At 44.4% G+C, this 13,235-nt stretch overlaps 4 protein-coding genes across 4 annotated transcripts; 2 read left to right on the top strand and 2 right to left on the bottom strand.

The window, feature by feature from the left end:
- Positions 1-2,050: 2,050 nt before the first annotated feature.
- EAF02_006043 (uncharacterized protein) lies at positions 2,051-3,070 on the top strand (the record flags this gene model as incomplete). Its single annotated transcript, XM_038902091.1, has 1 exon — positions 2,051-3,070. One exon carries the CDS (start codon positions 2,051-2,053, stop codon positions 3,068-3,070), a length of 1,020 nt encoding a protein of 339 aa, XP_038758308.1.
- A 1,565-nt stretch (positions 3,071-4,635) lies between these two features.
- EAF02_006042 (uncharacterized protein) lies at positions 4,636-7,392 on the bottom strand (the record flags this gene model as incomplete). Its single annotated transcript, XM_038902090.1, has 2 exons — positions 4,636-7,002; positions 7,051-7,392. 2 exons carry the CDS (start codon positions 7,390-7,392, stop codon positions 4,636-4,638), a joined length of 2,709 nt encoding a protein of 902 aa, XP_038758307.1.
- Positions 7,393-7,637: 245 nt separating this feature from the next.
- Positions 7,638-9,848, top strand: EAF02_006041 (uncharacterized protein). The gene is made up of 4 exons (XM_038902089.1): positions 7,638-8,036; positions 8,091-8,161; positions 8,228-8,355; positions 8,408-9,848. The coding sequence occupies exons 1-4, from the start codon at positions 7,742-7,744 to the stop codon at positions 9,249-9,251; spliced, it is 1,338 nt and encodes a 445-aa protein (XP_038758306.1). The 5' UTR covers positions 7,638-7,741; the 3' UTR covers positions 9,252-9,848.
- Positions 9,849-12,172: 2,324 nt separating this feature from the next.
- Positions 12,173-13,235, bottom strand: EAF02_006040 (uncharacterized protein; the record flags this gene model as incomplete). Its single annotated transcript, XM_038902088.1, has 2 exons — positions 12,173-13,173; positions 13,226-13,235. 2 exons carry the CDS (start codon positions 13,233-13,235, stop codon positions 12,173-12,175), a joined length of 1,011 nt encoding a protein of 336 aa, XP_038758305.1.

Here is a 13,235-nt window from a genome sequence, read left to right as displayed (position 1 = left end):
GTGAAAAGTCTGATGGAGGATTGATTATCTCAGGTAGGCTAGAGGCTAGAGGCTAGAATAAGAGAATACAGGTAGGTACCTATGTAACTATGCATAATTAGCTTGCATGCGTGGATTATTCTTTTCGCAAACTGTACGGTACGTCTGCATAAAAAGATTGATTGATTGATGGTAAGTTTGTCAAATCTTGAGTCTTGAGTCGTGACAACTCAGCTCATGGAAACGCGTTTGCTGGCGTTTTAGCTTGAACCTGCCATGCTATGCGATGGGTAAAAAGTTCTCTTTGCTTTTTCATCATGCAGGGGAGATCACACCTAGAACATCATACATACATATACATCTCACTAAGGCACTCAGGATTCCAGGTAGAGGCTGACTACGAGATCTGATTGGATGGCACTGATGAAACGGGATATTTCGTACCTGGCTAAGCATTTTCACGACCAAATCTCTGGGTAATCTTGTTATCCTATTGGAGTAAATTTTGGACGGTTGTATCACTAACGGACCGCTCCCTCTGTACGGAGTAGGGGATTTTTCAGGGGCAATTGCCTAATCAATAAAACTTGTACCTCGCTGACTCTTGTACTCTGTCTCTAGGTACTCTACAGACTGACTGACTGACTGACTGAGCCTTGGGAAAAAGTTGGGTCCAATGCATTTTCTTCTCGTGGTAAGTGGAGTGAAAATGGAGAAGAATGAAATCATCATGGGAATCAGTATCTCGGGAATTTCCTGGTGTTAGAAATTGAGCGAATAATCTAAAACATCAACGAAAAAGAAATTGCCATTTTATATCGTGGTATGTGAGGAATATGCTGAGCCTCCCTCCATCTGGGTACATTCCTAAGGGTTGTCAGGTAGCCAGGGAGGTCATTACATGGCAAGACACTTTGAAGATTGTCAATGGTGATGTCCTTCATGCCAATAGTGTTCCATGAAACACAATGCCGATGGTATGAACCAGTCTCGAGCCGGTCTCCAGTCTCCAGTCTCCAGTCTGTCTGCATGCCAGTTCTGTCAGACTCTCCCTCCCGTGGAAGCGATTGAACTGGAACGAGTTAAACTGCGGCCTAGGTGTTGGTATTCCTAGATCCATACGTAGGCAGTAGAAAGAGAAGAGAGAAAAAAGGTAAAGAATTTGAATAAAACATTGACATTTAATTGGTTCATGATCCTTGAGAACATTACCCAGAGCAACTAGAGCAACAAAACAATACCCATACAATCCAATTTCACTGCATCGTACCTGGCAGCTTGGCTTGGGTGATGATTATTCACTTTTTTTTCATCCTAGCTTAAGTTTGAAGTCCCAGTCTCTCAGTCTCCCATACATCCCCGACCACATTGCCCAAGTGCAAAGCTCCACTTATAATTGGTCAATCACGGCTTGTATCCTTGTCGCCCCACACTTTTCCCTTCCTTCCCTCGTGTTTTCCTCTGAATCATGATCACTAACCTATTGTGGTAAGACCGCCCTTAGCATAATTTACACAACTCTAGACTTCTTCCTAATGAATAGTGAATATTATTCATCATCGGCACATCTCTTTTCTCTCGCTCACTCTTTCATACATAATCCATCAACATCACACTCACTCACTTCCTCTCATTCCTTTTGAAAGATCTCAAATCCAGAATCTGATTAGTATCTGTCAATCCTTCAGAATACTACATTACACTCCTTCTTCCCTTTCTAAAAACAACAGCCAGCCTGTTCAACTCGTCCCACTCACTGCCAGTCAGCCTGAAGCCTTCTTAAAGAATTCATCTCCCTCCACAACCACACATCACTGTCAAACAAACATCTTCTCACTCCCACATTCTTTACTTCAGCCCTACTCACCACCGAGAAATATCAGCTTTCTCACTCCTTCCTTTAAAGATCGATATCAAATCATTGAAATTGCAAGCCATTTTCACATCACACTCCCTCGAGGCTTCAGTTGAATTTCAAACTTGAGTTTTTGTTTCCAAGATTCAATCCAAAGATACCCATACCCAATAAACAATTTCTCACGAACAATAAAACAAACAAATCACCGCCAAAATGAAGTACACAACTGCTATCCTTTCTGGTCTCTTGGCCGCTACCGTTGTAGCTCAACCACACGCCCGTCATCAACATGCCGCCAGACACGAAAAGCGAGATATTAAATGGGTTACAGAACTCGAGATGGTCACCGAGACAATCGACTATACCACCACCGTCTGGGTTTCTTCTGGTGAAATAGCTGCTGCAACCAGCAGCGCGGCTCCATCTGTTACTCCTACAACTTTGGCAACCAAGCCAAAGTCATCCGCCGCTTCTTCCACTTATATTCCAAAGTCTACTGCCGCAGCCAGTAGCTCTGAAGGAGCTGTTCTCAACCAACAACCAAGTTCCTCATATGTCGCACCATATGTTGCACCATCTTCTTCCTCTGTCGTTTCCGTCGCTGCTCCATCCACCACCTCCGAAGTTGTAGTCCCAACTACTTCTTCTACCTCTATCGCACCAGTTCCAACCAGCTCCAGTGTCGCGCCGGTCGTGGTCCCAACTACCTCTAGCGTCGCGCCAGTTGTCGTCCCATCCTCAACCAGCGTCGCACCAGTCGTATCTTCAGTCTCAAGCGTTGTTGCGCCAGTCGTCTCCTCAGTCTCAAGCATTGTTGCTCCAGTTTATGTTGCATCCCCAACCAGCGCGGCTACCCCAGCATCAAGCTCTCCTGCATCAGGTTCTTCCTCTGGATCTAGCTCTGGAGTCTGCCCCCCCGGATCTCCTTGCTCTGGAGATATCACTTTCTACGAAGCCGGTCTCGGAGCTTGCGGAATCACTACTGATGGATCCAGCTTTGCAGGTGTTGCTCTTCCAGTTGGACTCATGGGTTCCCTTTCAAACAGCAACCCATACTGTGGAAAGACAATCACTATCAAGTGTACCTCTACTGGTAAGACTACCCAAGCAACCGTCATCGACAAGTGCATGGGATGTGAGGGTAACTCCATCGATCTCACCAACTTCGCCTTTGATCAACTTGCTGAAGAAGCTGTCGGCCGTACTCAAGCCACTTGGTACTTCAACGAATAAATCACCCAATCCCTATTTTCTCGACTTTCACAACTTTGATATTCTGGTTTCTCCAAATACTCAAAATTAAGTTAAGAACTCAATTCTTATTCTCCTGGATATAACTATCGCCAGTTTGATACAACAGAAAGAGTAGATCTCTTTCTCATCTGTGGCTTTTGCATCATGGCTTCTTTTTGAAAAAGATAGTCGACGAATTTCTTTGGGATATCACATCATTGGGGTGCTTTTTATTCGTGGTTGTTGGTTTGGTTCATACTTTGATTTTTGGAGAATTTTACGAGAGTTTGAGGGGAAATATCTATGCATGGAATGGTTATGAACATGGTCAAATCATCGCATTACTTGTTTGGCTTGGCGTTTTTTAAAACCCCGCCATGGGACTTTACGTTCATACGGTCTTCGAGAGGAAAAAGGAGCACATGCATTTCGCGATACCATAACCATGTTATGCAATGGAAAAGACAAAAGCTTGAGGCAAAGGAAGGTGGGTGGATGTTTCATATCGAAAAGCAAAACTTGAAAAAGGCAACATGAAAATGGAGATATATTCAGAGATAAAACAAAATGAAACCCCTTTCGGAAAGGAAATAGCTTCTTGTACATACATATTACTTTGCGATAGACTTAGTGTTTTGATTTAACACGAAATTTGCTATGAATTTTTCATACACACATATCGCTTTCTTATTAGATTTTGAATTACTTGTGATTTGATGATTTATGATTGATTGACTGACTGACGGACTGCTGATCGCAATTTCGATCATGCATGCGCATGAGGGTCTGTGATATAAGATGGATGGATAGATGAGTTAAATATACTACGAAGTATGCACTTAGGTACCTAAGTGAGTATTATTTGTGACTTTTGCGCATAGCGTATTCTGTACTTTTTTTCTTTCTTTGCGGGTGGCTGTGGTTTTTTGGGGGTGGCTGGCTGGTTGACTGACGGACTGACTTGGAAGTGTGGGAGAAGGAGGGAGAGGGAGAGGGAGAGGGAGAGGGAGAGGGAGAGGGAGAGGGAGAGGGAGAGGGAGAGGGAGAGGGAGAGGGAGAGGGAGAGGGAGAGGGAGAGGGAGATGGTGTGATGTTGATCTTGATATTGTATCTTAATCCCATCTACTCTTATTAATCCCGAAGTCCTTACCACTCAACCCTCAACACTCCTATCTTTTCCTCTCTCAAAAATTTCATACGTCATCTATATCTTAAAAGTTGAAGAGTTGAAGAGTTAGCAAGATAAAAATTACAATCGCAAGTATCACTGCACAAATCAACATTCTCCAAGTCCAAGTCCAAGTCCAAGTCCAAGTCCAAGTCCAAGTCCAAGTCCAAGTCCAAGTCCAAGTCCAAGTCCAAGTCCAAGTCCCAAGTCCAAGTCCAAGTCCAAGTCCAAGTCCAAGTACAAAACAAAACGGGTATAATTTACTAAAAACTAAGGATGCACATAATCCTCTACATCCACCCGATCCACTTGACCTCTCCATTATCATTCGCATCCTCTTCCCAATCATCCTATTCCATTAAACCCAAGGTCAAACTATCAATCTAGCATCCTATTACTACCGATTTAAACTTAATAACCCCTCAATATACCTCTTCGTATCTAACCCTAATCCCGCAGCTCCCCACCCTCCATCCGCCGTACTTCCTGTCCCTGCTCCTTGACCACCCATTCCCCACCCCGCATATCCATATCCGTAACCTCTCCCTTGTCCCGCCTCCATATAATCACTCGCCCTCCTAAGTAGAAAAACCTCTTTATCCATATTCCTTTCCTCTGCCCCTCCCTCAGCACCACCCTCATCCAAGAACGGATGTGCAGGCCCACTAACTACTGTACTCTGTGTTTGCGCTTTACTATTTGCCTTGATGCTCGCATCCATATCTTTATTCTTTCTTCCCTTATCACTTAACTCCCCCATAAAAGTTCTACTCGTTTCACTTTCCGCCGAGTTCTCGGGTATAAGTGACGGAATGTTGACTTTTGACGTCGAATTTGTTGTTGCTTCGGGAGGTGCAGGGGGAGGTGCAGGAATGCGAGTCCAAAGAATCCAATAACCTCTTGATGTTTTAGCCGTACGTTCCAATGTATTCTGATCAGTAGTCGTAGCAATATATGTATGCATGATTTGCAGATGTGTATTTAGAGCTTCGATTCGAGACCAAGGGAGACTATCCGCTTGTTCTTGTGTTTGAACTTGCTGAGGATCGGGTATATTAGGGATGTTTGAGTCGAGAGTTAAAGTTTTGGGGTCCCAGAGAAGATCATATATGGGAGCTGTTGGATTCTTCGTATTTGCAAGAGGAGAAATCGGGACTTCTGGTTTAGGAGCTCGAAAAGATGTGGATTTGAGAAGAGGTTTGATGAGAGACTTGAGTTGTTTATGAAGAGAACGGTATAAACCCTTCAAAGCTAAGGTATCTGCTCGTAATTCAAAAAGGAAAATGAATATGAATGGTTTGCTTGCATAAGCCACGATTCTTAACTTTTTCACTTTGTTTCGATCTTGACTTTCGAATGAAGCATTAGAATGGCCTGTACCTTCCGAACCGCTGGCATTTTTGAATGATGTGCCAAAGTTTGAATAATCAATACTGATATCAGCTTCCTGGCGAGCATCTTCTTCACGTTCTAATTCTACGGTTAACGTACGGAGTACAAGTCGATGGCTTTGGCCCTCGAGATCTTCGTCTTCATCGTTAGAATCCACGAGTAAAGTCATTTCACTGTCCATATCACCCATTAGACCTACTAAGTAATGTCCTTTGGAATCGTCGGACTCCTGTATGGGTGTTGATGTTCCAGTTGTACTGAAAATACCATCAATCGAAGAAACAAGGGTAGATGTGTTACTCGAGGGTCTGCTACGCTCTTCTTCTTTTGCTGCAGATCCGCCTAAAGACCAATGAGTTCCATAACCGAATTTCAAGTATTGTGCAAGCTTGTTGCCCTTCGATTCACCATCTGTGCTTTCTGTGCCTTCGGTACTTGTATGACTGGCAGGATTTCTGCGAACTTTCGGGTATGGCGGTACGGATTTGAGTCTGGGTTGATCAATTTGATCATCTTGTTCGACCACCGGTCTAGGCTCAATCGTACTGATACTTGAAGATCGACTAGGCGCAGGTCCATCGTTAGGTCCATCATGAATTGGTATCTCCTTACTGAGACTAGATGTTGGTCGGGCAGTATTCTTTGCATCTCCAACTTTTGAGTCAAGTCTTGGCCTGGGCTTAGACTGTTTTTTTGCGCGACGGATGGAAGAGGGGTTGTCAAGAACTCCATAAGCGTATGGACCCCACTTATAAAGATCCTCAACCCAATGCGAAATATCTCTAATTGATTTTCTTGACAAAGCTCCAGTACCGAGAAAAATTGCACCATCTTCTGCGGCGGGTTCATTTCCAGAACCCAACCAAGGAGCAGGTTGCTTGGGGCGATCGGTAAAGCCTTTACTGGTATCTTCTTTCGAATTCGATCGCGCTTCTCCGAATCTTGAGACTATCACGTCTACAAGCCCATCCATTTGTCCAACGAATCCTTCAAGGACTTCTCTCTCACCACTGCCCCTTTCTTCCTCTCCGACTCCAACCCCAAGTTCTCCGCATGCAGCAAGTTTTATCCCCCCATACAAATTGTTGGCAGGATTTCCATGCATAAGTACATTCCATGTCGAGATATATGTGTCCCAATATCTACCCAGAATGCTCACAAATTTGGAGCGCTTCGTTCGAACAAAGAGAGCGCTCATCGAAGCAGCATGATGGAGGAGAAAAGTCGAGTGTGCTCTCAATACGTCTGCCAGGAGCAGTATCGCAGGTTTAACTTCTCGAGAAGAATATTCGACGGTTGCTTTTTCTTCGGAAGGTTTTCCTTTGGTAGCTGGTGTCTTTGCTGTGCCCGGCAATATCGTGAGGTTGATCGACTATGCATGTTAGCACAATGAAGAAACTCAAGAATGAAAGTTACTAACAGCCAATATCCACCAGCCAGATTCTAATTCATGAAGAATAATGCGAGATTTCTCAGTCTCGATAGTGTTCACTGATCTACCCTCAGAAAAACTCCTCCCAAATTCTACCATTCCCTGAGCAAACCCAATCTGTCTCAATTGTTCATTCTTTGCCTCCTTCGCCAAAGCGCGCGCCTCTTTCGTACCCGTAAGGGAACTTCTCTTGCGCTCATTTTGCTTGATCGAGGGGTAATAATAAACAATTTGATTGTCGAGTGTATCATCGGTAGACCCTAAGGAAGGATTGTAGATGGCTAGAAAGCCTAATTGCGCGGGTACTACCTTTCGGTTTTGCTCAGACATTGCATGATTAAGGCATTCAACGAGAGAAAGACGAGGATATAAATATATTGTAGATCATTTATTGATTGAATCGCGTCGGTCAGTTCTTGAATTGGCGTGGAAGTAAATGTCCGGCTATGGGGAAGCTTAATGTTCATTAAGGTGATGTAATTCGTGGGTCAAATGCATGGCACAGAACATGCGATTTTAGGCCGGCTTACATAAAATATCAAAGAGTTGTGTGCACGTGATGCGAAAAGATCAGTATGGTGAAAGCAGCTCGAGAATCGTGATTGAAAGAAGTCGTCGGCTTGACATCGACAATGTATAGCGTAAACTGAACTTGTTCTGACCGCAATTTTCCACAATCATGAAGCTCAAAGCCAGAACATCTCTAGCTGTACTCGGACGGATTGTACACCCATCGAAGCCATTTTCCATCCATGGATTCCATTCTCGACTTTTCACAATAAACAGTACCTCAAAATCCTCGAAACTCTCAGCACCTTTGAGAATTTTGTTTTGTGGTTCTGATGAGTTTAGTTGTGAGTCTCTTCGGTCATTGGTGGCAGAGAAGAGGTCAGATCCAAAAGGAATTGCTTCTATCGATGTTCTCGTTCGACCAGGTAAGAAAACTGGAAGAGGCATGAAAGAGACCCGTGAAGGTAAGCTTCAAATTTTGTCGTCAGTTCTTCGTTATGCATGCTGATCATTGTCAGTACCGTTGAAGAAATTGGCCCAAGAATTAAACCTCCGCATACATGAGAGAGACACATTCACCGGATGGGATGTAAGTTTTAGTTTTCGGATCTGCATTTCATTCTTTAAAAACCTTGACTGATGATCGACTTTATAGCTACCGAAACCAAATGGAGAACCAATCAATCTTATCGTAGCGGTTTCATTTGGCCTCTTCGTCCCACCACGCATTCTCAACAGTGCTGAATATGGCGGAATTAATATTCATCCTTCACTTCTGCCACAGTGAATTTTTCCAACGCCACTTATATATACCTAGGCTGACCATGATATATAGATATCGAGGATCTGCTCCACTCCATCACACTATCATGAACGGAGACACAATTACTGGTGTCTCACTTCAAACTTTAGATCCACACAAATTTGATCATGGCGCCATTCTCTGTCAAGAGGGTTTTCCCATCCCACAATCTCAATCAATAAGGTATCAAGGTCTCCTGGAGTTGGTCACACCTAAGGCAGCGAGTTTGCTTGCAAAGGGTATCAGAGATCGAGTCTTCATGGACCCAAAGCCAGACCAAGGACTCAAACTTGCACACAAGATTAAACCAACTGATAGATTCATTGATTTCGAGGAGGGATTGTCTATCAATGTTGAGCGAAAGTTCCGAGCACTGGGGCGACTTTGGTGCTATACTCGTACTTGGTGGTCTGGCAAGAACAAAAAGAGGACAATATTTGAAGATTTTGAGGTTGTACCAATGCCAAAGCAATCTGGCGTGATTCCAGAACAGGTGCTTTTGACATTGCCAAAGTGGGAGTACTTTTGTACTCGGGTGTATGAGGATCCTACTCATCCAGGATCTATTATCATTCCTACGGTTGAACCAGGTGTGGGACTTCGAGTTAAACATATCCTCGTAGAAGGTCAGGTGGTGGGTTCAGCCATTGATGCTATGCATAGAGTATCAGCTTTCACCAAACATCCAGGGGACGATAAGGATTTGTTCATGGCTGTAGCATTGACAGATATGTCGGAGGATGGTAAACAATTGGTTTTGCGCGATGGCAAAGGCTCTGAGTATGCAGCGAAGCACCTGGTTATCCCCAAGGTGCTCAAGATCAACAGAGCGCGCCACATTGACCCCTCCCCCAAGAATCCAAGCCCCCTGGATTGAGATATAATTATCTAGATGTATAATAGAATAAAAATTCAAGCAAAAAATCCTGAAATCCGATGGTATGTAGTGTATCATCTCCTGCTTCAGGAGTTGGAGGTAATGATTTGACCCGCGGAAGATAGGTGGCAGGGTTGAAATGCCTTCGAAGCCTTTGGGGGATGGGGAAATGTTGATTTTGTGGCATTCGAGAATCTGGAATCATCTGGCAAACACCGAATAGGCACGAGCTCGGGAAGCATACGATATTAGAAAGCAGGGAGGAGAAAGTCCAAATAAATGGTGTAGTTCAGAGACAAACCAACACATTGCCGAGTACGAGAAGAGTGTTGTAGTCCTTGTCTGATACTCCCTAGAAACAAGACTTCTCGGTATGTAAGGCTTACGAGGAACAACGATGGCGCATCTTCTATAGTGAGGGGTGAAAGATCTCCGTTGCTGAAATCGAGGAAAGTTGCTCGATCAATACCTGACAAGCACCAAACAAATGGATCTCCAAATTGCTGGGATAGGGTGAAGCAATAGCTAAAGCATATGTGTATTGAGGACGGAGAAAAGTGTAATAATCGATGCCGAGAATAATGATCCAACTTTAGTTCATTAGGCAAAAGAGATGATTTTTCTTCCATTGTTGTAATTGAACTGTAAAATGGCCCCTCTGTCTGGCACATTTGATCCGTCTGGTGCTCCCAAAGGAGGCTACTTTTCATTGCTTAGGATAAAAAGAGCAGACCAACCAGCGCATAATGGGCGTTAAGAAGACAATGATTGCGATTGTCAAGTATAAGAGACAGAGGTTGTCGATCTATCTGGTTTCTCAGGGACAGCACAAGATCGATTGCTTAATCCGAAAGATGCATTTGATTTGCCCAAAACCGCACTAAAAACGAAGTAGTTCCCACTGCTGTAACGATGTCGAGTAATGATTGATTCGTTCTGTGCTCTTAAGGGACGAAATCGTGCTATCGTTGAGAACAAGAAAATTGATTCGATTCGCGTTTGGTAGGCGGCAGAGAGAGCATATGCTTGATATCTAGATGAAAAATTGGAGACTGCTTATCGTAAAGTAAGATCCAGAGACGAAATCGTCGAAACCGTTCGAATGGCGACGAGAAGGTGAGAGATCCGAACCAGATATCAAGAGACGAGACGCTTTACGATCACTAAGGAAATGGGAATGACCTAAGCCTTAGCTGATAGGCCTGAGGGATGCTTTATACTGGATGCAAGAAGGGAGGGAAGGATCTAGTCAATCGGTTTGATCTATTTGAAGACGAGATCCTCCCCAGGACCGGAAGTAGACGAGAAAATGGTGGAGCTCTTCTAGCGTCTTCAAGACGAGCACTTTCAAATGCTGCAGAAGGAAGTGTTAAATATAGTCCAGTAGTCTGATAGCTTCAAAGATCTTTCGTAACACTGTTGCAAAGAAAAAGCAGAGCAGAATCCATCTGGCGCTTCCGAAATGATAATAAGTCGAAATAGGAGAGAAGAGGAGAAAATATCAGAATAGCCTAGCAAATTCAAAGACGAGCCCCTTCGTAGGGCCGGAGCAAAGTGAGAGGAGAGTAGCAACCGTCTGGTACCTCTATACCATGAGCTATTAGATGGTTTCAAGAAAAATGGAATTAACTCGACCAAATTGATGAATCTTGAGGTGAGATTCGTAGCAGGTCCAAGGAGCAGCGAGAATATGGTAAAATCCGTCTGGTGCCCCCAAATCGAAATAGTCCTATGCCAAAACAAAGACAGCAACGTGATAGATTCTCTTGATATCTTCGAAAGCAGAAGTGTTTCAACGGCATCGTTAAATCCGAAATTGGTCAGAAACTGTCTCGTCAATCCAAAGCGAGAGGGCTCAGGTGCTGCTAAGGAAGAAGAAAGTATGCCGAGTTCGTCTGGTAGCTTTGAGCACGACATCGCTCCAATGGAAGGAGTAAGACGAGAAAATTTGGTGGAAATCGCCTGGTATCTCTAATGGCGATAGGGGTTCGACGGAGAAGCAAAGATAGTATCTTTTCCGTGTCTAATAGGCGCCAGGGAGGAGAAACAATCGATGCCGATAGAAGGGGAATAGAAGGCTGGTGCATGTGGTGGAACCAAGACCGGAACCATTCGAATCTTTGCGATAATGTAATGAAAGCGTAAAGAGTCGTCTAGTCTCCCGTGAGGACGATCGTGTGAATGCTAAAACGTAAAAATGTCACAAGCTGCCCTGAAGTTTTGCCAGAGCTACAGGGAGAAGATGATAGTAAATAGTTCCAGGGACTGTACATTGAAGCTTTTCGGGAGTACGATAGTACAGTAGGAATTGTCGAATGACCTTGGACCGTCTTCGGGTCTTCTCGCGAGCGGAAGAACGGTGTGGTGTGTCGATTAAAGAAATATGATTGTCTTGTCTGGAGAAAACTGGGCGATCTTGCGCGTTGTGTACCTTGCGAAGAGAATCTAATCTTTCGGAGAAAGCCCTAATCGATGATAGATAGCTCACAAGAAACGACGTCGCACGAAGAATCATCCGCAGCTTTCTCATTTAGACCTTGGACCGTCTTCTAGCCTTCTCGGGAGCAGAAGTTCGGTGAGGATTGTCGATTAAAGGAAGAGGAGGGGGAGAAGGAGGTTGGAGAGAGGAGATGCGATACTCGTATTGGCTGAATAAGACTGAGACGACCTTGCGCTTACTATGCCTTGAGAGCAGACGTCTCAAGGACTGAATACGCACGAAGAATCGCCAGTAGGTCTCTTAGTTGCCCAGAGACGAGGCTGCGATTTGACAGAAACGAAAGAGAGGCGAATGATGAGACCGTTTGGTATGATCAAGTGACGGTAAAGCGATTGCGAGGATCGAGACGGTAAACTATCAATGTGAGGAAGTAGGATAATGAGGGTTGTCTAATTGAAATCGCTCGGCTGATCGATCGATCTCATTGCTCTCGGCAGGCGTTCCCGGAAGATTCCCCTGAGCTTCTCAACATCCAACCCCATGTTTCGAATCTCTGCGTCAGTCGGTTCCTTGTAATTTTCCAAGAGGATATCGCAAAATACCCCCCAATCTCTGCCAAGTTCGATTTTCGGGTAGATCCACCCTTCCCCTCCCAAAGGATCACGAGTTGCTTGCTCAATGGCTTGCGCAGCTTCTGAAAATTGGTAGCATGCGGAGCGTAAATAGTTCCAAGTCCATCGCGTGGATACTTTGTATACATCAATTGTATGGCATGCACCATCTCATGGGCAAGGGTCCCCAGCATTTGACTTATAACTTCGTGGCAGTGCCGTCCAGGGTATAAAGTGACTAAGTCCAAGATGTATATGGTTACACGGTTGATTCTGCCGTCGAAAATGCCTTTGGCGAGACCTAAATTGAGACCCAAGCCATTATCCAAAATCGACTCAACCTCCCTGGCTCGAACATCATCAGAGACCAAATGAAGGTCGAAGATAATCTTGATCTCGTCGTCAGCGGATTCTTCCACGACAGAGCTTTTGACCATTCCTCCGAAGAACAATTGATTATAGATCCTCGTATAAGTTGCAAGGACAAATTTGGTGTCTTGGATGGTAAGGACAGTTTCGGTGTCTTGGATGGAGGCGATAAGTTGGTACAATTGTAACGATTGGTCGCAAACAGGGTGATATTCGATGTTTTGTGACCTGCGTACACAGTGTAAGATCATTTCAGAGACGTCAGCCCAGCTGTGAGATACTGGCTTCATGATAAAAGGATCACCAGGATTCTCAGGATAGAAAATCAGTTCCGTGGGAATAGGTGATGGCAAGCCGCGGTTGCCAGTGTCCAGCTGCGGGTACTTCTCGTCCCATGACCCAGAAGAGGTTGTGGACCATTGGATACTGTCGGGATATCGATCATGTGATCTAAAGAGGGCACCGTATTGCACTAGCGTATGCACTAGCGCTAGCACTTCTACTATATTAATTACTAGCTTCCCATAGATAACAATAATCAAGACGAATAATACAATCAATCAT

Source organism: Botrytis sinoallii (genome assembly GCF_014898435.1).
Source record: "Botrytis sinoallii strain Bc 23 chromosome Unknown BSIN_009, whole genome shotgun sequence".
Lineage (NCBI taxonomy): Eukaryota > Fungi > Ascomycota > Leotiomycetes > Helotiales > Sclerotiniaceae > Botrytis > Botrytis sinoallii.
This window is presented reverse-complemented; position numbering and strand designations above follow the sequence as displayed.

Bases quoted from the DNA above. Each gene is read 5' to 3' on its own strand.
- EAF02_006041 (XM_038902089.1), top strand. From the start codon at position 7,742: ATGAAGCTCAAAGCCAGAACATCTCTAGCTGTACTCGGACGGATTGTA. The intron at 8,037-8,090 runs GTAAGCTTCAAA...GATCATTGTCAG, and splicing joins CATGAAAGAGACCCGTGAAG to TACCGTTGAAGAAATTGGCC. The intron at 8,356-8,407 runs GTGAATTTTTCC...CATGATATATAG, and splicing joins CATCCTTCACTTCTGCCACA to ATATCGAGGATCTGCTCCAC.